Source organism: Hippocampus zosterae, chromosome 18, assembly GCF_025434085.1.
Source record: "Hippocampus zosterae strain Florida chromosome 18, ASM2543408v3, whole genome shotgun sequence".
NCBI classification, from domain to species: domain Eukaryota; kingdom Metazoa; phylum Chordata; class Actinopteri; order Syngnathiformes; family Syngnathidae; genus Hippocampus; species Hippocampus zosterae.
Window position 1 is genome coordinate 13860078 of NC_067468.1, and position 22361 is coordinate 13882438.

General features: G+C 44.9%; 3 protein-coding genes across 25 annotated transcripts in view; 2 read left to right on the forward strand and 1 right to left on the reverse strand.

Moving 5' to 3' along the window:
* On the forward strand, window positions 1-14791 carry add1 (adducin 1 (alpha)). 22 transcript variants are annotated; one of them, XR_007959780.1, is made up of 20 exons: window positions 1-142; window positions 3054-3265; window positions 3356-3518; window positions 3778-3929; window positions 4003-4083; window positions 4170-4319; window positions 4404-4547; window positions 4627-4725; window positions 5345-5518; window positions 5596-5940; window positions 7716-7811; window positions 7897-7989; window positions 8939-9025; window positions 9560-9716; window positions 10280-10501; window positions 11134-11229; window positions 12392-12425; window positions 12891-12906; window positions 13448-13501; window positions 14326-14476. XR_007959780.1 is itself a non-coding variant. In XM_052050422.1 (19 exons), coding segments are annotated over exons 2-18 (2292 nt in total). In that variant the 5' UTR covers window positions 1-142; window positions 3054-3067; the 3' UTR covers window positions 12892-12906; window positions 14326-14560. The 22 variants fall into 22 exon arrangements, 17 of the variants coding, with proteins under 17 accessions (XP_051906382.1, XP_051906377.1, XP_051906381.1 ...); XR_007959781.1 differs by lacking the exon at window positions 12891-12906 and having other exon boundaries at window positions 12392-12429; XR_007959779.1 differs by lacking the exon at window positions 12891-12906.
* Window positions 11109-22361, reverse strand: part of LOC127590898 (alpha-synuclein-like) — an 18049-nt gene continuing 6796 nt past the window's right edge. The window contains exon 7 of the mRNA XM_052050485.1: window positions 11109-11125. The gene's annotated coding sequence lies outside the window, so the exon portion shown is untranslated. The remainder of the gene's footprint in view (window positions 11126-22361) is intronic.
* Window positions 15679-21866, forward strand: nop14 (NOP14 nucleolar protein homolog (yeast)). 2 transcript variants are annotated; one of them, XM_052050400.1, is made up of 20 exons: window positions 15679-15865; window positions 16417-16599; window positions 16770-16904; window positions 16979-17120; window positions 17310-17458; window positions 17536-17673; window positions 17874-17996; window positions 18317-18448; window positions 18533-18670; window positions 18788-18878; window positions 19050-19180; window positions 19246-19331; window positions 19411-19546; window positions 19640-19741; window positions 19933-20086; window positions 20169-20328; window positions 20459-20606; window positions 21207-21325; window positions 21410-21565; window positions 21655-21866. In XM_052050400.1, exons 2-20 carry the CDS (start codon window positions 16417-16419, stop codon window positions 21749-21751), a joined length of 2520 nt encoding a protein of 839 aa, XP_051906360.1. In that variant the 5' UTR covers window positions 15679-15865; the 3' UTR covers window positions 21752-21866. The 2 variants fall into 2 exon arrangements, with proteins under 2 accessions (XP_051906360.1, XP_051906359.1); XM_052050399.1 differs by having other exon boundaries at window positions 18533-18878.

Here is a 22361-nt window from a genome sequence, read left to right on the forward strand (position 1 = left end):
GAGGAGCCAAACTAGGGGGACGACAAGGGGAGGGGCAAATTTTCACCCTGCAATCGACAGATTCTGTGGACGAAAATAGCGGAATTCGCCTTGCTGCTTTTAACTGACAACGATTACATTTCATCACATCGTCTACGAGAGGGTAAGCTCCGCAGTGACTGGTTTTCGTCGTTTGCCCTGCTGAACATGCGTCCTGACTCGTTTTACTTGCGCCGTATGTTTTAAAAGTAGATGCGAGCAAGCTAGCGTTGTTTTGCTAATATGTCGCTGCTTGATCAATGGAGGCTGCAGGGAAGTGGGTGTGCACTTTTTTTGGTTTGTTTTTGCGACACTCTGGCCGAACAATTTGTTTATTGTAAAAGTCCGCCGCTTACCCTAAGGAGAAGGAAATCATAGTCTTGGTGTGATTTAACCCATCTTATCTTAAGCTAACACAGGCCTGTGGAGCTTTATTGTACAATTGTAATAGCTGCTTGTCCACCGTAGTTGTTTTCCCATTTACTGCAAGCAATAATGCTATATTTATTTATTTTTATGTCAGGAAGATTTGTCCTGCATTGTAGTGTTCCCAAATTCTGAAGCTTATCATGAAGATATCATTTAAAACAGTTAAACAGCTCGTGTTTTGCAAGTTCAAGGTACTGCATTTAATTGGCATGCAAGTACTGTACAGTATAAGGAGACATGAACACGAATGTGTTCTACTCACAAAAAGTTAGGGATATTTGGCTGTCAGGTGAAATTCATGGAAAAATGTTAAACGTTCATGCTACAGTGATATAATATTATATGAAAGTAGGACATTTAAGTAGAAGGATGCACTGGCGATTTCCTCATCTCAAACAATTGAAACAAAAGTTCACAACAATTGTGTGTACACCACGACACAAACTTTCAACGTCTTAATAACTCGTCATGTGCCCTTGAGCATCAATTACAGCTTGACAACGACGTCTCATGCAGCTCATAAGCCGACTTATTGTCTGCTGCAATGGCATCCCCACTCTTCTTGAAGAGAAGCCCACAGGTCGACTCAGCTGATCTCACAGGTTTTCAAGAGGATTCAGGCCTGGGGAAAGTGCAGACCATTCCATTTGAGGTTCTATGGTTATCATCACACGTTTTGTGACGTCCCCTTCTCATGCTGGATGTGGATGAGTCCTTCAGTTAGCTTTCCGGATTAATGATAGAATGGCTGATAACTTCCACGTGACTGAGTCAGTCTGGCTGTGTGTTGCTACCATAACAGTAACTGCATACATTATTTATGCATGGGCGTGCGTGCTTGCGTGTGCATGCATGTGTGCGTGCATGTGTGCGTGGGTGTTTCTTTTACTCACACTCTTGCCACACCCTCGACTGCAGTGCGTTTCAAAATGAAGCCATCATCTATATCCATTCACAGCCCCACTATACTACGTCTGGCCTGGCCTGTGCAGTCGCCTGCAGATGAAAGCCTCACCGTAAAACTTGCGCACTATCCTTCTGGCCAAGCTGTAGTACCAAATGCCTGACATAGCTTGTGCGTGTGTGTGTAACATGCCTTAACAAAGTTAAACCGGATGGAAAGCATCAGGTGGCACATTAGCACCTGCCTGTTTCACCCTATTTGTACAAGCCAGATATTGTGCAACGGAAATTCCACTGCTAAGCTTATTTCTTTTAAATTTACTCTCTACGTTTCATAAACTACACTGATTTACAGGCTGGTGCATACAACTCAGCTGTGTGCGCCTTTTAACACCGACTGTACTGCTACGATCTTAGCCCACAGCTGCTCTTACATAACAGTAATCTTCACAAGACCATCCCGTTCCCCTGGCAACGAGTTGGGTCTCCATAGAGATGGCACTCTCAAGCGGGACTGGGGAATTGCCAAACCACCTCACCCCGGCTGTCCCTGCGCCCATGTTTTTGAGGCGGGATGACAAGTTGTGATATGACACATCTTATCTGCCTCGTGGGCGGGAGAAAGCTTCCTTTCTGCTGACGCTATTGTTGCTAACGGTTATGTGTTGCATGTGTTAATTTTATATTTTGTCACAATAACGATTTTTAGGACATTTTCTCAGCAACTATTGTTTTATGCCACTGATGTAGTGATAATATTAGAGCAAAAATAATATCCTTTTTAAAGGGGATGTCAAGTCAAGAAAATTCTTACAACAATATGTTGTCACCCACACCAGCCTAAACACAGTATTCAGATTAATATGACGTTTGTGGAATATGAATGAAGTGGCATAAGCTATTTTGCCACTTGCTGCTGACTGAAAATGACACCGTAGTGCCTAAAGGGTCGGATAATAATCAATCATGGCACATCTGTTTTCTGTGTTGCGGCATCTGTTTTGGTCATGTGACGTTCACTGGCTGATAAAATGACTTAACTATAAAAAGTCCTCTTTGTCAAAATACGTCCCCTTTAACTCTGCTTTGCAGCGACTGCACACAGGATGCATCAGTAGACAGTGCCCAGGCTTGTGTTGAAATCTAATCAGTGACTGAGGACAGACAAAATTGGATTGTTTTGGTTCAGTGCAGCACTGTGATGGCACTTTGGGCTGAACATCGTTTATTATTAATTCCCGCTGCCAGAACAAGTTCATTATCCTTGCATGTTTGCACTTGCAGAAGTCAGACAGACAGAGTCTAATCGCCCGTTGGCTTGCTTCATCTCACGAGCACACAATGTTTGAAAAAAACTATTTAAAAAAAAATTGCGCTTGACATGATTCCAGGAAACACACAAGTGGAAATCAATGGCAAACCTCTCAGGGCAGTCATGTGACAGGAAGTAGCATTTACGTCTGATGAGAGGTGATGCTGACTTGCATATACACATTTTGTCCCGTATTTATTTTGCACATTTGAGACGTGAGGGAGAGGAAGAGGGGATTACCACAAGATATACATAAGACATAAGGACAAATAAGCATTCACAGCTTTGGTTACCGTAATTTTAGGGCTGCAACAACAAATTGCCTCAGCAAGGTAACGTTAGTCTTTCTTGTTGCTTGTGTATATTAATTTGCTGTCACTGTCCTTTGTAGGAGGCCAGGCCAGGATGAACGGCGATTCAGGTGCCGGCGTGGTGACGGCCCACCCTCCCGCCACCGCCCCCCACAAGGAGCGTTATTTCGACCGGGTGGTGGACGAGAGCAGCCCAGAGTACCAGCGCGAGAGGAACGTGGCGCCCGGCCTACGCCAGGACTTCAACATGATGGAACAGAAGAAGCGGGTCTCCATGATCCTGCAGAGCCCGGTCAGTGGGGGAGTTCGCTGCCTTGATCGAGCTTCTGCGGCATTTCCAATGGAGGAGTCATGCTGTATTTCCGATGGCTTCACTTTGCAGGTGTTCTGCGATGAGCTGGAGTCCATGATCCAAGATCAACTGAAGAAGGGCAAGACGCCCACCAGCCTGCTGGCACTGCAGCAGATTGCCGATTTCATGACCACCAGCATGCCCTCCATGTGTCCTGCTGCGCCGCAGGGGGGTATGGCAGCGCTCAGCATGAGTAAGTCGGACTCTCTGTCTGTCCGTAGTCCATTGCCACACTTATTTGTTTTATTTGCCAAAACATCTATGTCAAGTTTGGTGATAGTTTCACATAGTTATTGGTCCACTTTTGATTTCCTTTGCCTTTTCCCACAATAATTTTGTTCTTGGTTGTGATTCAGGGCTATCGTTAGCATGTTTGGCAATGGCCGTGCCCCCTTCTTCTTTTTTTTCCAATATGTACACTTATATATATACATATATACACTTTTCTTCAGGTTTGGGTATGGTGACTCCGGTGAACGATTTGCGTGGGTCAGATTCTATCTCATATGACAAAGGAGAGAAGCTTCTCAGATGCAAGCTGGCGGCCTTCTACCGGCTCACAGACCTGTTTGGCTGGTCGCAACTCATCTACAACCATCTCACGGTAAGATGATTTTCAGTGAAACGCCAAATTGGTGGAACCGCTCTCTAATTGGAACTTCGTTTCTGTCCTCCAGGTAAGGGTGAACTCGGACCAAGAGCGTTTCCTGATTGTGCCTTTCGGGCTCCTGTATAGTGAAGTCACCGCGTCCAGCCTGGTAAGTCTTGATCACTGTTTCAGCTCTGATTTTCTGATGCTTTTTGTCGCGTTTTATCATTGCGTTTTGAATCCTTTGTCCTTCAGGTGAAGATTGACCTGTCGGGTGACATCGTAGATCGGGGAAGTACAAACCTCGGCGTCAACGGGGCTGGCTTCAATCTGCACGCCGCCATCTATGCGGCACGGCCGGAAATCAAGTGCGTCGTCCATATACACACGGCTGCAGGTGCAGCGGTAAGTCCGGAAATAAACTATTGGAAATGTTTTTTTAGCGCAAATATCCAAGAAAAATGTGCAACGCTAAAATTACAATTCCAGGTGTCAGCTATGAAATGTGGCCTGCTCCCCATCTCGCCTGAGGCTCTTGCCCTCGGTGAGGTGGCCTACCATGACTACCAAGGCATCGTGGTGGACGATGAGGAAAGAGTTGTCATTCAGAAGAACTTGGGCAAAAATGCCAAGGTACCATCTCGATGTGCGCTGTTGTTCATATTCTTTAGTTTTCATCCCAAGACACTTTCATGTCCTCCTTACACAACAGGTGCTTATCTTGAGGAACCACGGTTTGGTGTCTGTGGGCGAGACTGTTGAGGAAGCATTCTATTACATCCACAACCTGGTCAATGCATGTGAGATTCAGGTGAGAGAAATTGATTCTTATTTATTTTTATTTTTTACTTTATGGTTCATTAAAAGCCCAATAGGCGGCCCGGTAGTCCAGTGGTTAGCACGTCGGCTTCACAGTGCAGAGGTACCGGGTTCGATTCCAGCTCCGGCCTCCCTGTGTGGAGTTTGCATGTTCACCCCGGGCCTGCGTGGGTTTTCTCCGGGTGCTCCGGTTTCCTCCCACATTCCAAAAACATGCGTGGCAGGCTGATTGAACACTCTAAATTGTCCCTAGGTGTGAGTGTGAGTGCGAATGGTTGTTCGTTTCTGTGTGCCCTGTGATTGGCTGGCAACCGATTCAGGGTGTACCCCGCCTACTGCCCAGAGACAGCTGGGATAGGCTCCAGCACCCCCCGCGACCCTAGTGAGGATCAAGCGGCTCGGAAGATGAATGAATGAATAAAAGCCCAATATGCGCTCTTTGCCGATGACGGGGAGTGCTCGAAACTACTAACGCCCGTGAATCTGCAATGTTGTTGGTTTGAGTGCTATATTGCAAAGGTGTACCTTCTCAAATGCATATACTGTATCTCACCTGTTTTTTTTTTTAAATTCGATTCTTCTTCATCATGTTTCCTTTATTTTTCCTGAAGGTGCGAACACTGGCCAGCGCTGGAGGCCCAGATAACCTGGTGATGCTTGACCCAGGCACGTACAAGTCCCGTCCTCGCGTTCCCGAGCCTGCCGGCGACGGGTCCTCTGTCCAACCTAAGTGGCTTGTCGGGGAGCAAGAGTTTGAAGCTCTCATGCGAATGCTCGACAACCTGGTACGCCACCCTGGAACAATTTGAGTTGTGACAGGAGTTTTTCACGCCGTTAATCATGACTGTCTGGTCCCCATCAGGGCTATAGGACTGGCTACCCTTACCGCTGTCCAGCACTGCGAGACAAAGGTAAAAAGTACAGTGAGGCGGAGAACGCTTACTCAGCCGGTTACTCTTACGGCGAGGACAGCGACTCGGGTGCTCGCTCCCCAATGAAACACAGCTTCCAGCGCGGCCAGCGTGACAAGACCCGCTGGCTCAATGCCGGCGGTCGGCCCGATGAGCCCGGCGAGGACGGGCCCGACGGCGGCAGCCCCAAGTCCAAGCCTAAGGTGTGGACGAACATAACACACGATCACGTCAAACCCTTGCTGCAGTCTCTCTCGTCCGGTGTCTGCGTGCCAAGCTGTATAACCAACTGCTTGGTCTGTGCCTACCTTATTGTTCATAGTATACGTTTGTGTATATGTGTGTGTGTGTGTATATACAGTAGCTGCCATGTTGGTGGCAGTTGGTCAAAATCTTGGTGTACTGGGCTGTGAGGGGAAAAGTTTTGTTACCGTATTGCTAACAAAAAAAACACATCATAAAAAGTTTTAAATACATATTTTTCCATTTATCAGGTCCATTTAGATCACTAAAACCAGACTTTTTAAAAAGTATGACGACTCAACTCCTATTAACATGAGATTCTTTCACGTTTGTTAAGTTTTTTTAATTTACAAGTAACTCCACTTTACTCAGTATTTTCCTCCTTTGCAGAAATCACTTTTTTCAGTTTTCTTTTTGACAGTTTAAAATATGGGGATGAGAATGCTACATTGAGGTGGAGAAAGATTTTTTTTTGAAAGATCGTGTAGCTTATTCTTCCCCCACAGTCCTTGAATGCGTCACGATGGCCGACCAGCTGCCCCACCGCATGCCTCACTGCATGTGAGGGTCGTGAAATGCGTTGTTTTGGTTGTTGAGGATGTTTTTCCCAGAGGAGCGAGCAGCAGAGGGCGCTCACCGCTCTGCTACGCACTTTATTTTTACATTTCTTTACTAAGCTAAAAGAGTGAATTGCTTGCATACTTTAAGACAGGCGGAATGCCCTTTTTCAGGATAATGCAGCTTGAATTTATGATTTGCCTTTTCCCCAAAAAAGAAAAAAAAAGAAATTTGGCAATCTAATTAAGTTTATTATAATTTTCTTTTAATTCTGCATGATTGGCAGCGGGGGTGGGGAAACGTTAATTTGACCTGGCTTTATAAAAATGAATTATCTCCTGTTGGAAAAAGTAGGAGATGTTGTGTTGTGATGCTCTTCCTCAGTGAGTATATATATCTTGTGTTTACCTGTCCATCTTCATGCTTAACACACCTTCCTTCCCCTTGTCTTCAAAATTCATGAGCTTCCTGCAGGCACAATTTTTAAGAAGAAAATCATTCTTGCATGAAAGCTGGATTTTTCACCTGCTGCACATTCTTCTTTTTGTGTTTGAAATTATTTCGTTGTATCACAATCCTGCTGAGCATTACCAGTTTTTTTTTAACAAAGAGGATCCTGGGGCTACCTCTAACAAATGCTGTATTTCTACAAATAGTGCTGTTGGCGGGTGATTTTTATTGACTGAACAACAGATGTGAGGTCATTATTTTTTGAGGGGGGGGGGGCTATTTTGAAGAAACAAAATAAAAGTTACCCAATGTTATAGCACCATCATCTCACTCCTGCTCCTCACCCCATTCTTATCTCTTCTACTCCTCATTCTCATGTTGTGATGTCAATACCACATGATCTTGTTTTTTAAAAAAACATTTTTGGTTTAGTAAACATCACTGATGATTGGGGAACAAAGTAGTGTGAACATCATTTTAATTTACGGTAGGTCAATATAAGGTCATGTGAATGAGCCAGACCCATATTTGTCATTTGGGTGGGGTCTTTAAACTCAGCGATGCCAAACCGATTCAGCTGCCCCCTAATTTTCGTAATGCTAGCGGTCGATCGGAACAAAATATATTTTAATCACTGACTCACTTCATTCCAGTCATGTTTTCATGCCAAGCCATTTTTGTATTTTTTTCAGTTGAGCATGTTGATTTTAGTTCTAGTGAAGCCTGCAAAAACTGGATGTCTGTGTATCATTTCAGTTTAATTCTCAGCTTCTTGCCTCTCTTTTGTTTTGACTTTGTTGTTGTTGTGTGGCGTTCGCAGTGGACTAAAGAGGACGGAATGCGTCAGGCCGCTGTGGCCAATCAGTTCATCCCGATGAACACCAATCCCAAAGAAGTACTGGAAATGAGGAATAAGGTAGCCTTGGATTCTGTTCCTGATCATTCCTCATCATCTATATTATGACCGTTGATCCATTCTTATGATATTTGTGTCTTTTTAGATCCGTGAGCAGAATCTGCAGGACATTAAGACCGCAGGACCTCAGTCTCAGGTTCTGTGTGCTGGCTCGGTGGTGGAGCGCAATTTTCAGCAGGTCGGTGCCGCAATGTCATTTCTGTCCCGACCTGGAGAGGAAGGAATATTGGCTTCTATTTAATTGTATAATTACTCTTACTTGCTTTACACATCACAAATTGACCAAAATATTATTATCTACCTTATATATATATATATATATCTTTTTGGTACCCTTAAAAACCTCTAAACAACAAAAACAAAAAGAAATTGATGGTTCCTTGGTGGAAATGGAGCTAAAATACTGTCACTTTCCAGGTCGGGAGCCCTTGATACCAAAAAAGCTGCAATAAGTGAACATTGGGCGCTATATTATGTCATAATTCTGTTCATATTGGGATAAGCTTTGGCAGGCTTCATGGAATGTTGAGCGCAAAAAAAAAAAAAAAAGAAAAATAGGACTTCTGGGTGCATGCGTTCATCGCCATCTGTCGGGGAGTATTTCCGCTTCCAGGATACAAGGCAAGAGCAGGATGGCAGGACAATGAACACAACTGCTATGTAGTTGAGTTTGTTGATATTAGAATTCACTTTCATACGAGCAGATGCCGCTTTGAAGCATGGTGTCGCTTCACTTTGCATGCGGCTGGAGCTTTCCTTGCATGTTTGCTTCAGTGGATGCGCAGGCGTAATTCAACTAAATACAATCCCACTCCTATCAACTGTTATAAAGTCACTAAGTCTCCATCTTCTAATAAAGCCAAGACCATGTTTTCCAGAAATGGTGGTGACAGTGTATTTATTAAATAAATGCCACACCTTAAAAACACTTGCTGCATGCATACTCCTGGCCACTATATGAGGAAATTTGTCAGGGGAGGGAGTGCGCTAAAGCGAGTTGTGCTATGATACTGCTAGTGCGCAACTTTTCCGCCTTTGCATGCGCGTATCAAAATTCCCGCTTGCTAACATGAGTCTGCTGCCCCCCCGTCTACCTCCTTCTGCCCTCACTGGGTTTACTATTGCAGGATGCCCCTCTGTCTGACTGTACAGACACTATTGATGCCCTCGATGCCTCCGAGGGGTCCTATAGTCCTGCTAGATCTATTAGAAAGGTACTTGCAGCTCCAGTCACTAATCTGTTCCTCACATCGTCTCTCACAGGGGAGTCGGTCGCCATGTTTGTATGACGTGTATGAAGGAGGCTGTGCTCTGTGCAGGAGTGACTTTTGCCTCTTTCATGCAGAGACCCTGCAAATTTGCAGCATGTTATCCACCTTTGCGCCTCACCCACAATCCAGCAAAGTAGGATTGTCGCAACTCTGTGCGCTTTTCCACAGCAACACCAAATCTTAAAATTTGATCCTGAGATTGGGCCAGCATTCTGGGTGACGTATAAAGCACTTAAAGATCAACTGTGAAATAGTTTTAGCAAATCCCAAATTAAATATTTGATGTCACAAGTAATTAAAGAAAATGCATTATATAAAACTGTTTCGTAAATAATGCTGCCTTTACCGGAATCCGAACTGCCGGGAAACGTTAGCTTTTACAAGCGATGTAAATGTCACATTTCAGCTTTCGTCTTGACCATCGTTTTGAAGCGTCTTTCTGTTTTGCCGTTTGCCTTCTCGTGTTTGTCCCAAAAGGGGGAGCTGGTGACCGCGTCCAAGGCCATCATCGAGAAGGAGTACCAGCCCAAGGTGATCGTCAGCAAGCAGGGGCCCAACCCCTTCAACAAGTTCACCGATCAAGAGCTCGACGAGTATCGTCGAGAGGTTGAGCTGAAGCAGAAAGGACCTGAAGGTAAAATGGCTACTGCGATGCGCTATGGTTGTTGTGCATGACAAAGATGCTCTCCTTGAGGCTGTGAGTAGCGTAACGGGGTGACGTCGCAGTAGTCTGATTGGACCGTCTTCCATGTGCCTGTGGCATCATTTGCGAACAGAGTAGTTTTGGGGGGGGGGGGGGGGGGTGGAAGTCGGCAAGAGTCATCTGACTTCCTGTTGTTTCGGTTAGTAACAGAGTGAGAACTGTGGAAGGATAGCATCTGTTAACTGGGATAAAGTTACTGCCGATTATTTTTGTGGGGTTGGGGGGAGCATCTATTTGAGGTAGTGCTCATTTGTCTGAATGTCTTGCGCACCATATGTCCACCTGAAACGACTTGATTTTGCGCTGACGTACAGCAGTGGTTTCCTCTGAACCTTTATTTTACTGTTGCTAGAATACAAAGATTTGAAATCAGAACACATTTTGGGTCATGCTGCATTGTTCCAGATCCGAAGAGCTGTTGTGTTATCGTATCGATAATATAGTGGGTATGATGTCTCCCCGCCTGTACGTGCGCTGCCAACATGGATTCACAGTACAGGAAGAAGGCGATTGTAAGGAAGCACTTTCCTCCAAGCTGGAAAGCGCGCAGACTGTTGAAGCCCCTGCCGCGCCCTCTGCGGCCGGCATTGCGACAGCCTCCGGGCAGGGCTCCTCGACCCGTGGCCTTGCTGATGCAGTACCCCCGCACTCCCCCCATAAGGAGTTCCACTGCGCCGTGCTGCGAGCCCTCAGTAAGGAGGCGGATCAGGCTGAAGGTACATGAGGCGAAGCGGAGGCGATCCTGCCCTGTCCTCTCTCTCCCCTCTCTGGGTGGGTCCTGAGTCTGCTGCTCCCCTCCTCCGCCCCGCCCCCAAACTCCCTCGCTCTGATGTCGAAGGCATCTGAGAATTCTGCAGATTGGAACGGGGAGCCGAGGACAACCCGGGTGCTCGCTCCTCGCATCCAAACGTGCCTTTTGCTGTGGTATGCTGTGCTTAGCCCCTCCAATCAGAACAGCCCGTATTTGGACTGGAACGGTGATGCTTCTTCCTGCTAACCCTTCCCCGATTGATGTCTGTTGGTGTTCACTCTCTCCTCAAATTCAAGCCGACACATGTAGACAACGTTGTTGGTACCCTAAAAGAAGACAATCCACCCTTTGCTTTTCAATACATTTGTATTTATTATTGCTTTTGTCAGTTTTTCCCTCTGTGCTAAATGTGGCCTTTTCTTTCTACCAAGGATTTTGTCCATGTGTCTTCAGTGTTGGGGCCATTTTTAAGGGGGTGGGGGTTCAACTACAGCTTAATGGTTGATGCCCTCTTGACTGAAGTCATTCTGTCTTTTCTATTTTGCCTGGTGGTCAAATAATTTCCATCTTTCTTCTTTTCGGCCGTCTTTTCCCCAGATCAAGAGCAATTACCAGAATCAGAGGAAGGGGCTGAGGCCAAAGACCCAAAGGCCACCTGTACGCCCCCCAGCACTCCAGTCAGAGCAGAGGAGGGTAAGGTTTGGCCCAATTATTTCTTCTGGGGCTCCGGTTGGCCCGTCTTGATTTAAACATGGCCTCCACCGGTCCTACAGGCTGGGTGGAGGACATATCCGGTGGTCTTCTCGAGGGCAATATGGAGTGTCCAATGCATCTGTGTGGCTGTTTAAATGTTTTAATCGCATTACAATTGTTCTGTGTTTGGGTAATAACAGGCCAAGAGGCAAAATTCGTGCAATTGTCCAAAAAAAACAGGAAAAAGGAATTCAAACATTAAAAATACTTTATAAACAATTTCAAGTCACATTCTTGTCTTATCCTGCTTGACTCAATCATTAGCTTATTTTTCTTTCAACGTCAAGGCTAAACAAATGTCGACTTCGTTCTTTAGATCAGTGGCGAAAATGTCAAATTTTGTTGTTTACCTTGAGGTTGGCAAGACTCCATATAGACTACTCCTAAATAGCACAAGTAAAGGAAAAGTATTTAATTTCATAGGATAGTTCTTACATAGAATGTTGAAATGAAACGGTGTCTAAAAAGGTAAATGACACTTCACATCTGTCGGGGAGCCAATTCGTTAATTGCTGTCTATTGGAGTGGAGGCCACCGTTTGAGGAAAAACGTTTACAACAATTAAAACGGTACAATTGGTTACTAAAACTTTTGTTTTTGTTTATATACCTTTTGGAACTGATTATATTTTCATTATTTCCCATGGTAGAAATTGTTCGAAAAGTATGAACGAAAGTCGTTTCTCATGTTGAGTTTACAAAATATAGCCAGAGGCGTATGCGCTTCCTCTTGGTCTTTATTACAGTTGGATTACACCTGTGTCACAGCGGCATCCAAAGTGTACGAAATCATTGATTTGTAATTCTGTAGTTGAAATCAAGATGAGTGTGAAGCGGTGTGCAGCTTTGACGTCAGCTGTAATCCAAGATGTGAGCTGTTGTTCTATTACATGCCTTCACCCTTGATCCTCCGCCTTCCATCGTCCATGTCGTTGGGGTCCACTAAGAATGGCGGGCTGCCATTCTTTCCCCCCCCACCACCCCAAATTTTTGATTTTATTTTTATTTTTTTTCATTTTAACACTGTGCCTGTGGTTTGATCTGCATAGACATTTGTTTCTACTTGTGCTTCTTTTCTTCTTTGTGGCTGCGATTACAATCAGGAGATGGAAATGCAAAAGAGTACCTGTTACCATAGTAAGTACGCAGAGTTCCATGACCCCCCCCCCGCCAAACCATCTCCATGCGTGTCCTCCGACACGCCCCTCCTCTTGCTTGCATGCCTGTAGCGCTCGTGCTCTGTGGACTAATGACTCCGTGGCTCTTAAAGCTCCTCGCGGATGTGAGTGAGGTTTATTTCAGAGCTCCCCCAACTCAAATCAGTTGAATGAAAAACGACCCCCAAAAAAAAAACAGTTTCGCTGTGGCCGTTTTGTTCACATGATGAAATGATTTTGCCAACAAACAGCCTTTTATTGCGTAAACTAAGTAAAGCATAGCAGATGATTCTGAAGTAACCCTCACTCCCCCACCACCTTTTTGTTAGTAGCTAACCTTGCTCCCTGCCAATGACCCACTGTTGCAAAATAAACACATTTTGCCTCTCAAAACGGTCAGGTGAAATGCTGAATGTGGTTTTTTTTTTCATATTTTATATTGCAGATGTCTCCTTCACCAGGTATCCAAGTGCCTTATTTGAGTGTGCGTGTGTGGCTTCCTGCTATTGGCTTTTTTATGCTGTCGCGCTTGGAAACGCTGCTCCAAGGCCAAAAGCTGTCGCCATGTTTGAATGCGTCTATGTGTGTGGGAGAGGACTGGTTGTGCCGTAGTCTTAATAGTATTAGACTAACATTAAAATTGATATTTTTTTTTGGTAGCTGTGAGAGCGTCATGTGGCTGGTCATTTCATTTAAACCTGCAGCAGTTTCAGATGCAATTATCCTCCTGCGAACCTTTGAAGCAGTTTTTCATTTCTAACTTGGAGCTTCTGAGAATTTCCGTAGTTGAAGGGAAATTTGATGAGGATACACTCTTGGATAAGGATCAGGTCTGTGTAACTAGAGCAGGTGGCTTGAAGCGTTTCAGGTCTCAGGAGGTAAAGAATGTTGCTGTGTGGTGTTGTTGACCTCACTTGTGTGGTTTTGCTTTCTTAACATGTGAAAGCGCCAAAGTAGTCTAGAGCAAGAATATAATATACATATTTTTGTCTACATACACAGGGTGGAAATGATCAAAGGATTGGCACTTGTTAAGATTTTGCTGCTTAAATGAAGGTAAAGCTAAACGATGGAAAGAGCACTCTGATTTCCTCATATCGTGGTCGGCCCTTATTCTTGACTCCACTTCAAAGAAATCCGTGGGCATTTTTTGACACCCAAAAATCAGCTTTTCAAATGACTTGTTGCGTCGAGGCAAAGCATCCTCAGCGAAACATGGGGGTGCCAGTCGCCATGTTAATTAAAGCCCCCACGTTATGGAGAACGTGTAGCAATTCGTTAATTGGGGTGCCCTGTCTATTAGAGTGGAGGCCACCGTTTGAGGAAATACAGTGTTTTGTTTTGTGTGGGTTTTTTTAATGCTGGCAAGATTATGAGCAGTATTTTTTTTCAAAACAATGTATCTCCAAAGCCGGAAAGTAGCGCTATTGAATTTGTCCTCTCATTCCGCGTTGGTGCCATTTAGCAAATGAGAGGAAAGGTGATTGGGGGAGGTGAATAGCTGAAAATGACAACTTTAACTGGCAGTGCGGAAAGGAGTTAACACTTCTGCAATGGCTGAAGGTGGAGAATTGTGACTGTCGTTTCCATTTCGTGTTGGTGTCTTTTAGACAGAAGGTTGACTGAAGGATGGGTGAAAAATCCAGAATTTTACAGGCAGTGTTACACTTGCCTCCGAATGCGGAAAATGGCACAGTCAACTTGGTTCCCTCATGCTGTGTCAGTGTGGTTTGTACAGAGCTGTGACTTGGGGGCCGGGGGGGAATGTTGGGGTTTTCCGGGCAGGTAAAAGGGGCTTGTTTCTTTCACCAGCTTGGTAGGTGTGTGAGCTCAACAGTAGCCCCTTTCTATCATGAACCATTGCCACTGTCTCCCATTAGAGACCTTGCCGGAGCCGACATTTAAGGACGACAGTGACGCCGCCACCCTGAAACAGACCCTGCCCGACTTAACCCCCGATGACCCGTCCGATGCCCCAGCGCTTCCCGTCGAGGACTCCGACGCCGTCCCCGCCCCTGCTGCCACCGAAACTGCCGATGATGTCGAGGAACCCGCTGCTGCAGACGCAGAAGGCGACGAGTCTCCCAGCAAGTCCCCTTCCAAAAAGAAAAAGAAGTTCCGCACTCCTTCCTTCTTGAAGAAGAACAAAAAGAAGACCGAGTCCTAAGTACGAGCTTCCTCAAGCTTTTACCCGCTTTTTTTGGTTTTGTTTCAATACCACTAGTCGCTGGCTTTTTAACCTTTAGTTTTCCTTTAGCGCGTTCCAATTTTGTATACAGTGTGAAAAAAAAAAGTTATTTAGGGTATGATGCCTCCTGTCTTTGTCCATTCTTCTAGCCTTTTTTTTTTTTAAATGCATGACTAATAAGACGCACCAAGTGCAAAGCAAAGCCAGTTATTGTAACCACAGAATGTATTTGGATTGTATAACAATATAGAGAAGGTGTCTTTTAAGATAAAAAAAAAACAAGTCAACGCAGAAAGAAAAAGCCACTTATTTCAAAGTTAAAGTTGCAAAAAGTACCAATGAAGTGACTGCGGCTAACGTATACGAGCTAACTAACAACCTGTGAGTTATGGGCTTTATTCCTGTGGTTGCTTTACTATGAAGGAATGTGTACAAAGATATACAAACATTGATTTACGTGTATGTTATTTTTTTCCTGAATATTACATGTTTTATTTTGTCACTCGCTGTAGACAGCCATTGTTAGCTTGCTGTGAACCACTCTTTATTTTTCATTTTTTATCTTTAAACACACTCTGCAAACTATTTTAATGTATTTGCCTTTTAGGTCATGTATGTGCCGTAGACATAAACAATCCTGTGTTACAACTGTCATCTTTTAATAAAATTACAATAAAGTACAATAAATGACTCATACTTTAAATCTGCCTGATTGATTTGACTTACCTGCTTTTATCCATGCAAGCCATAAGCTTTGTTAGCATCTGTTTCTTGAAAAATTAATTTCTGTAATTTGTCTTTGCGATTTCATGGCCATCACATGTTCCCTCTGCCATAACTGGTACCTAAACCACTCTCTGGGTTGATTTGCTTCTAGGTTATATGCCAGGTGTGTATTATATGAACAAAATCGAATTATATAATTTATATTTAGAAATGGCCACTCGTGGTATTTCTGACGTATAAAACATGTGATTCCATTTATAAACGCTAGAGTGGCGCTCTAGGCAAACGCGCTCTCGAGGGTAGCTCTTGTTTCTTGCTTGCTTTCCTTTGTTTTTTTGAACTTTCACACCGTCGCGTGTATGCTTGTGGTAAACCTGAAGTGAAGCAACGTGGATAGTACATTTAAATGACTTTTTAGTCATTAAAGTACGCGTCGGCCCCATTGAGCAATTAAATGTCCTCTTCGCATTGGATTGTATGAATTGATTCTTCGCGACACACACACGGTAATCTCTCAAGTGATGGTTTGTGTACGGTTCAGCTAATACTTTTGCTAGCAATACTTGTAAATCGTGTGTCTATTTGGAATTCTGGACATGTAATGTGAATATTCAGTATGAATGTTATGTCGGTGTCAATATCATGTGAATAGTGAACGGCAGACGCTGAACTGAAATGGTTTAGAATTGATTCAAATTGATTAATGTGAAGTGGTAAAATGCCTCAATGGAAAGTTTCTCCTGGAAAGTATGGTATCTATGGAAATTGTGAGTTTTTGAACCATCATAAATGGTAGCCTGAATGAATGGAAGTTTTTTTAAATGTAATCAAGCTTTGAATTGATTGAGATGTTTTGGATAACGTCCCATTCATTTGAGTATATTCAACCGAAAATGTGGAATGTTGAGCAAGTTTTGGGTCTGACTCCCCGCAGTGGGTTAACGTAATAATTAATGTAAACCTACCAATAACAAATGTTGGTGCAAAGTAAAATTACTCTTCAACTTTGCATAATAATGGTGTTTTGTATTCAATGCTGATACTGAATGACTCACAGATGGGGAAGGCACCCAAAAAGCACAGCGTGGCCGACAAAGTTCGCAAAGTTAAGACCTCGGCCGAGATCAAGAACAACCCTTTTGAGGTGAAAATCAACCGCAAGAAATTCGATGTGCTCGGGAGGAAAAGTAAACATGATGTGGGCCTTCCTGGAGTGTCCCGCTCCAAAGCCATCAACAAGGTGAGACTTAAAGAATAAAGATTTTACATTATGCACCCCCTCCAGTAGTTAGTCGTTTCAAATCAAACACTCGGTTTCAATGTCAATCTGCCACTTATCATAAACCATCCACGATGTGTTGATTGACTCTTCAACTGTCTAATGAATTGATGTTTGTTGACGTCCAATAGAGGAAGGAGACACTCCTGAAAGAGTACAGGCAAAAGAACAAGAGCAGCAAGTTCATAGACAGGCGTTTCGGGGAGTATGACTCCAAAATGGCGCCCGAGGAAAAGATCCTGCAGAGATTTGCCATGGAGAGACAGGTCAGCATTATCGCCATTTTACAAACATTTGACCGTGTTGAAGTCTCGTCTATGTAATTAATGACATCTTTCAGCGCGCCATTGAGAAGAAGGACATGTACAACTTGAACGAGGAGGAGGAGCTGACTCATTATGGACAATCTCTGTCCGAAATGGAGAAGTTCACTGACATGGTGAATAGCGACGATGAGTCGGAGGAGAAAGGACGTTTATCGGGTAAGAAAGATTAATCAAGAAAATCAAAAATGAATTAATAAAATAATATGAAATAATGAAAAGGCTGTAATGTCTATCTCACTAAGGTTACATATTTTTTTTCGCCGTTGGAATCCAATTGCATAGAACTGTGCTTAAACCAGCAATGTGCTACAACCAAAATTAAAAACCTAATTTGGAATCTTTTAGCCGAGCTGACGGCCTCTCACTTCGGCGGCGGCGGGGGCCTCTTAAGAAAGAAGAGCGCCGGGGAGCACCCAGACGACGAGGGAGGCCCAAAGGCCAAGTCAAGGCAGGAGCTGATCGAGGAGCTCATCCACAAGTCCAAACAAGAGAAGGTGAGCCGCCTGCTCACCCATGGCAGCCATGAGATAATGACAATTAAAACCGCCCTCCTCCTCCTCTTTCTGCTCAGAGGGAGCGGCAGGTGCAAAAGGAGGAGGCACAGGAGCTGACGGAGAAACTGGACCAGGACTGGAAGAGCATCCAGACGCTCATGGTGCGCAACAAGCCCAAAGCTCAGCGGGACGAGACTCCAGTGGAGAAACCAAAGGTGGGAGCACGGCTTACCAGGCTTTTGGAAATATTTTCATGTCATTTATCAAAATATTGTGTTATTAATCATTCATGATTTGCATTTAGTAAAAGACACCGATCTTGTTCATGAGTTCCCACAGTAATTAAATGATTGTGAACATAATCGTGCAGCCGTATTTAGAGTTCCTGGCTCAGCTTACATTGCCGTTTACACAGCTGGAAGAGTACGACAAGATGGTGAGGGAGCTTGGCTTCGAAATGAAGGCCCAGCCTTCCGAGAAAATGAAGACCACTGAGGAGCTCGCCAGGGAGGACCGGGAGAAGCTGCAGAAACTGGAGGTGCGTTCACAAAATGACGTTCTTAACAAGCATAGCGTGTCGGAAATGAGCTTCTACATATGATCAGATAATCCTGTCTTTGGTGAAGCAACACGCGTTTCATTCCCCACGGTGGTTCTTGTCCACCTTGTTCTTACTGTCAACAATTACTCACGCACAAAGCCAACAGCGTTTTAGTTTTAAACGACCCATATCATGCTAAATAAACTATAATACAAAATAGCAATGATAATTCCTCACCAAACAAAAACACCCCCACGCGGGCATTTTCCTCCATTTGCTCATCTTGGAGCCTTCCTGCTCATTCCTCCTTTTCTAAGGCGGATCGACTGAGGAGGATGATGGGTGATGAAGAGCCAGAGGTAGCACCGAGTCGCAGTCACGTGTCGGCCGACGACCTCCATGACGGCTTCATCCTGGACAAGGATGACAAGAAAACTTTAGCCTATCAGGTGATGCGGAAATATTGTACATGAACATAACATATGTATTATACGGGGAATATGTATGCTTTACATGTTTGCTTCGCTGTAAAGGATGGCAAATGGAATCTTGACGAGGAGCCAGTTGAAAATGGAGCAGAAGGTGAAGAAGAAGAAGAAGAAGAGGTCGGTGGTGGCAGCAATGAGGAAGCTGAAGAAATGGTGGATGATGCCAGCAGTGAGGAAGAAGAGGAGAAAGATGAGGAGGAGGAGGAAGAAGAAGAAGAAGAAGAAGGGGAGGAGGAAGAAGAAGATGGGGAGAAGGAAGAGGACGGTCATTCCGACTTGGAGTCGGAGCAAGAAAGTGACGAAGATGAGGAGGTCAAACCGAAGAAGAGCACAGAGGAGAGAAAGGCCCAGCAGGAAGCAGCGAAAGCTGAACTTCCATACACATTCACTGGTAATGAACGTTTTGGATTCGTCTGTTAGCTATGTAACATTTGCTAGTGCTAGCGTTCATTATTATTAGATAGAGAAAACTTTATTGAGCAATTAAGCAGGCAGAGAGCGGCGCAGTTATTGACACGGGTTAACAACTTGCATTGTTGTTTTTTGTTTTGTTGTCTACCAGTTCCAGAAAGCGCCAAAGATCTTGAAAAGTTACTTTGTGGCCACACCCCTGACAACCAGCGCCTCATCATGGCCAGAACTCAGAAGTGCAACCACCCCAGCCTGGCTGTGGGCAATAAGCTCAAACTGCAGGTACAATGGTCGAATTATTTAGCGTTATTCAACTCATTATGAATAAATACGAATCTGTGTGTCAGAAACTGGTGGGTCTTCTGTTGGATTACCTTGGAGAACTGGCCTGCCGGAGTCCGCCTGAACTGACCACGATTGACAAGCTAATTCCGTGAGTCGATTTGTTAATCTTGCTACTTTCAATCCTTTCTTCAATAAATGAAGTCTTTCTTCTTTTATCGTCCGTGTAGAGAGGTGTACAGCTTGTGTCAGATGTTTCCACAAGCGGCTTGTAAGTCCATGCAGACCATCCTCGGAGATGCTGCGCACAGCATGGAGGAAGTGCTTGAAGTCAAAGGGAATGCTGCCTTCCCAACACTCGACGTGGTATGATCAGTGCATGAGATGGCTTTGTACCCCCCCCCCCCATGAAATATGTCTTCATGTGTATTTATGGAGACTGCATCTTTTTGCTTTTAGCTCATTTACCTGAAGGTGGCGGCGCTGCTGTTTCCCACGTCAGACTTCCGACATCCCGTCACCACACCAGCGCTGCTTTACATCGGCCAAGCTCTCACCAAGGTACGCGCAAAACACGTCGTCACCGTTATGTCGCACGTGGTCACTCAATAGCAGAGGTATTGTACACATGCCATATACTGAAGTCAGAATACATAACACATTGTTTTCGTACAATATATACCTATTAAGGCCACTATTTGAGCACATCTCGTATAATTGCCATCTAAAACCTGCTAATGATGTGTGCGCAGTGCCCGGTGAGGTCATTAGAGGACGTGACGTCGGGTTTAGTGTTGTGCTGTCTCGCGGTGGAGTACGTGTCTTTTTCCAAACGCTTCCTGCCCGAGCTCATTAACTTCCTGTCCGGAACGCTACACCTGGCCGTGCGGGACAAAACCACTGCAGGTTGACGCCATCTCGTTTTCAAGCCGTCTCATTGTCGCCGACAACAAAATGATTTTTTTTTTTCCTTTACCTGACATTACAGGTTACAGCGTCGTGCCACCTTTTCGAAGCACGGGTAAACACAGCAATCTGCTGGTGCTGTCGGACCCGGAATCTTGGAAGAGCTGGAGCAGGAAAACCCTGCCTCTGTCTGCCACACAGCAACTGGCATTGAAGAATGATGTGGACGCAGATCACTACAGGTAGCGCTTGATTTGCTTGATTTGCTTGATTTATTAGTTTGCATTTGTTTTTATTGACAAACTGTTTAAAATAATGACTTGACAGTTGTATGACAATATGCGCTGAGCAATTCCGTGATGTTCTTGTCAGGTTGACATGCGTGTACACGTGCATGGAGCTGCTGAACAAATGCTGTGCGCTCTACAAAGACCTGGTTTGCTTCACGCACATCTTTCAGCCAATCACAGCGCTGCTCTTGCAACACCTCTCCTTCACCTTGTTATCGGAGCCTTTAAAGGTGGGTTGTCTTTTTAACGCTTCTCTCTATCTGGCATGACACCAATCTACATACTGAAAAAAAAAAAAAATATATATATATATGTATATATATATATATAGAGGGCGGCCCGGTAGTCCAGTGGTTAGCACGTCGGCTTCACAGTGCAGAGGTACCGGGTTCGATTCCAGCTCCGGCCTCCCTGTGTGGAGTTTGCATGTTCTCCCCGGGCCTGCGTGGGTTTTCTCCGGGTGCTCCGGTTTCCTCCCACATTCCAAAAATATGCATGGCAGGCTGATTGAACACTCTAAATTGTCCCTAGGTGTGAGTGTGAGTGCGAATGGTTGTTCGTTTCTGTGTGCCCTGCGATTGGCTGGCAACCGATTCAGGATGTCCCCCGCCTACTGCCCGGAGACGGCTGGGATAGGCTCCAGCACCCCCTGCGACCCTAGTGAGGATCAAGCGGTACGGAAGATGAATGAATATATATATATATATAATATTATATATATATATAATATATATAATATATATATATATATTAAAAAAAAGGTACAGATTTTTCCAAAATGGCTCGTGTTGTGTCACTTGATGTGCGCATGTTCTTAAATTGTGCCGTAGGAGCTTCGAACGGCGATCCTGGAGGTCCTCGGCGCCGCTCCGCTCGCCCGCAGCCGTCTGGTATTCGATAAGAAGAAGCCTGTCCCTCTGAAGCTGTTCACGCCCAAGATTGTGCAAGTGTACGTCAACATCAAAAGCGATCACAATAAGGCGCACGTGAGGTATTTCAGTACCCCCCCCGTACTATTTGTTGGTTTCTGCAGCTTGGACTACGGGAAGAAGCGGGGCCAGACGAGAGAGCAGAAGGAAGAGCACAGACTGCGACACAAATACAAGAAGGAGTTCAAGGGAGCGCTGAGGGAGATCAGGAAGGACACGCGCTTCCTTGCCAGCGAGAAGCTCGACGACATCATGAAAAGGTGCGTACCATCTCGCGATGTCGTCATTGTCACGCGAAGCTGCTGGTGGACGCCGCTCGCCCTCAACCCGCTTATCGTTTCCCCCGCAGGGATGCGGAAAGGAAGAGGAAGGTCAAGGAACTCTTCGGCAGCTTGGCTACGCAGGAGGGAGAGTGGAAAGCTCTCAAGCGGAGAAAGAGGAAATGAGCGCTCCCACCTCACAAGGACGATGCTTTCACTTTTTTTGTTTGATGACACTTCTGGTGTCAACTCCACACGTACGGCAAACGTGCGACAATGCACAATCCCTCGTGTTCATAAATTGCTCGTGAATCCGTTTTTTTCCTCAGCGGTCGCATATGCAGTCACTTTTTTAGAGAAAATATTTGTGGCCACTCTTAAGTAATTCAACAAATATTGCCTTGTGAGTAAAATGTCTTCTTTTCCTCTATATCACAAACAGAAAAAAATAAAGTTTCAATGTTTTATATATTTTAGTTGTCACTTGTAGAAAAAGGACATGGTCATATATTTATTCATTCATTCATTCATTCATCTTCCTAACCGCTTAATCCTCACTAGGGTCGCGGGGGGTGCTGGAGCCTATCCCAGCCGTCTCCGGGCAGTAGGCGGGGGACACCCTGAATCGGTTTCCAGCCAATCGCAGGGCACACATAGACGAACAACATCCACGCTCACATTCACACGTAGGGACAATTTAGAGCGTCCAATCAGCTTGCCATGCATGTTTTTTGGAATGTGGGAGGAAACCGGAGCACCCGGAGAAAACCCACGCAGGCCCGGGGAGAACATGCAA

Coding starts and splice junctions, on each gene's coding strand:
- add1 (XM_052050415.1), top strand. CDS start 3,068: ATGAACGGCGATTCAGGTGCCGGCGTGGTGACGGCCCACCCTCCCGCC. Junction 4,084..4,169: donor AAGTCACCGCGTCCAGCCTG/GTAAGTCTTGAT, acceptor TTTGTCCTTCAG/GTGAAGATTGACCTGTCGGG. Junction 7,990..8,938: donor TGGAGCGCAATTTTCAGCAG/GTCGGTGCCGCA, acceptor TTACTATTGCAG/GATGCCCCTCTGTCTGACTG.
- nop14 (XM_052050399.1), top strand. CDS start 16,417: ATGGGGAAGGCACCCAAAAAGCACAGCGTGGCCGACAAAGTTCGCAAA. Junction 17,459..17,535: donor ACAAGTCCAAACAAGAGAAG/GTGAGCCGCCTG, acceptor CTTTCTGCTCAG/AGGGAGCGGCAGGTGCAAAA. Junction 19,547..19,639: donor CCTTCCCAACACTCGACGTG/GTATGATCAGTG, acceptor TTTTGCTTTTAG/CTCATTTACCTGAAGGTGGC.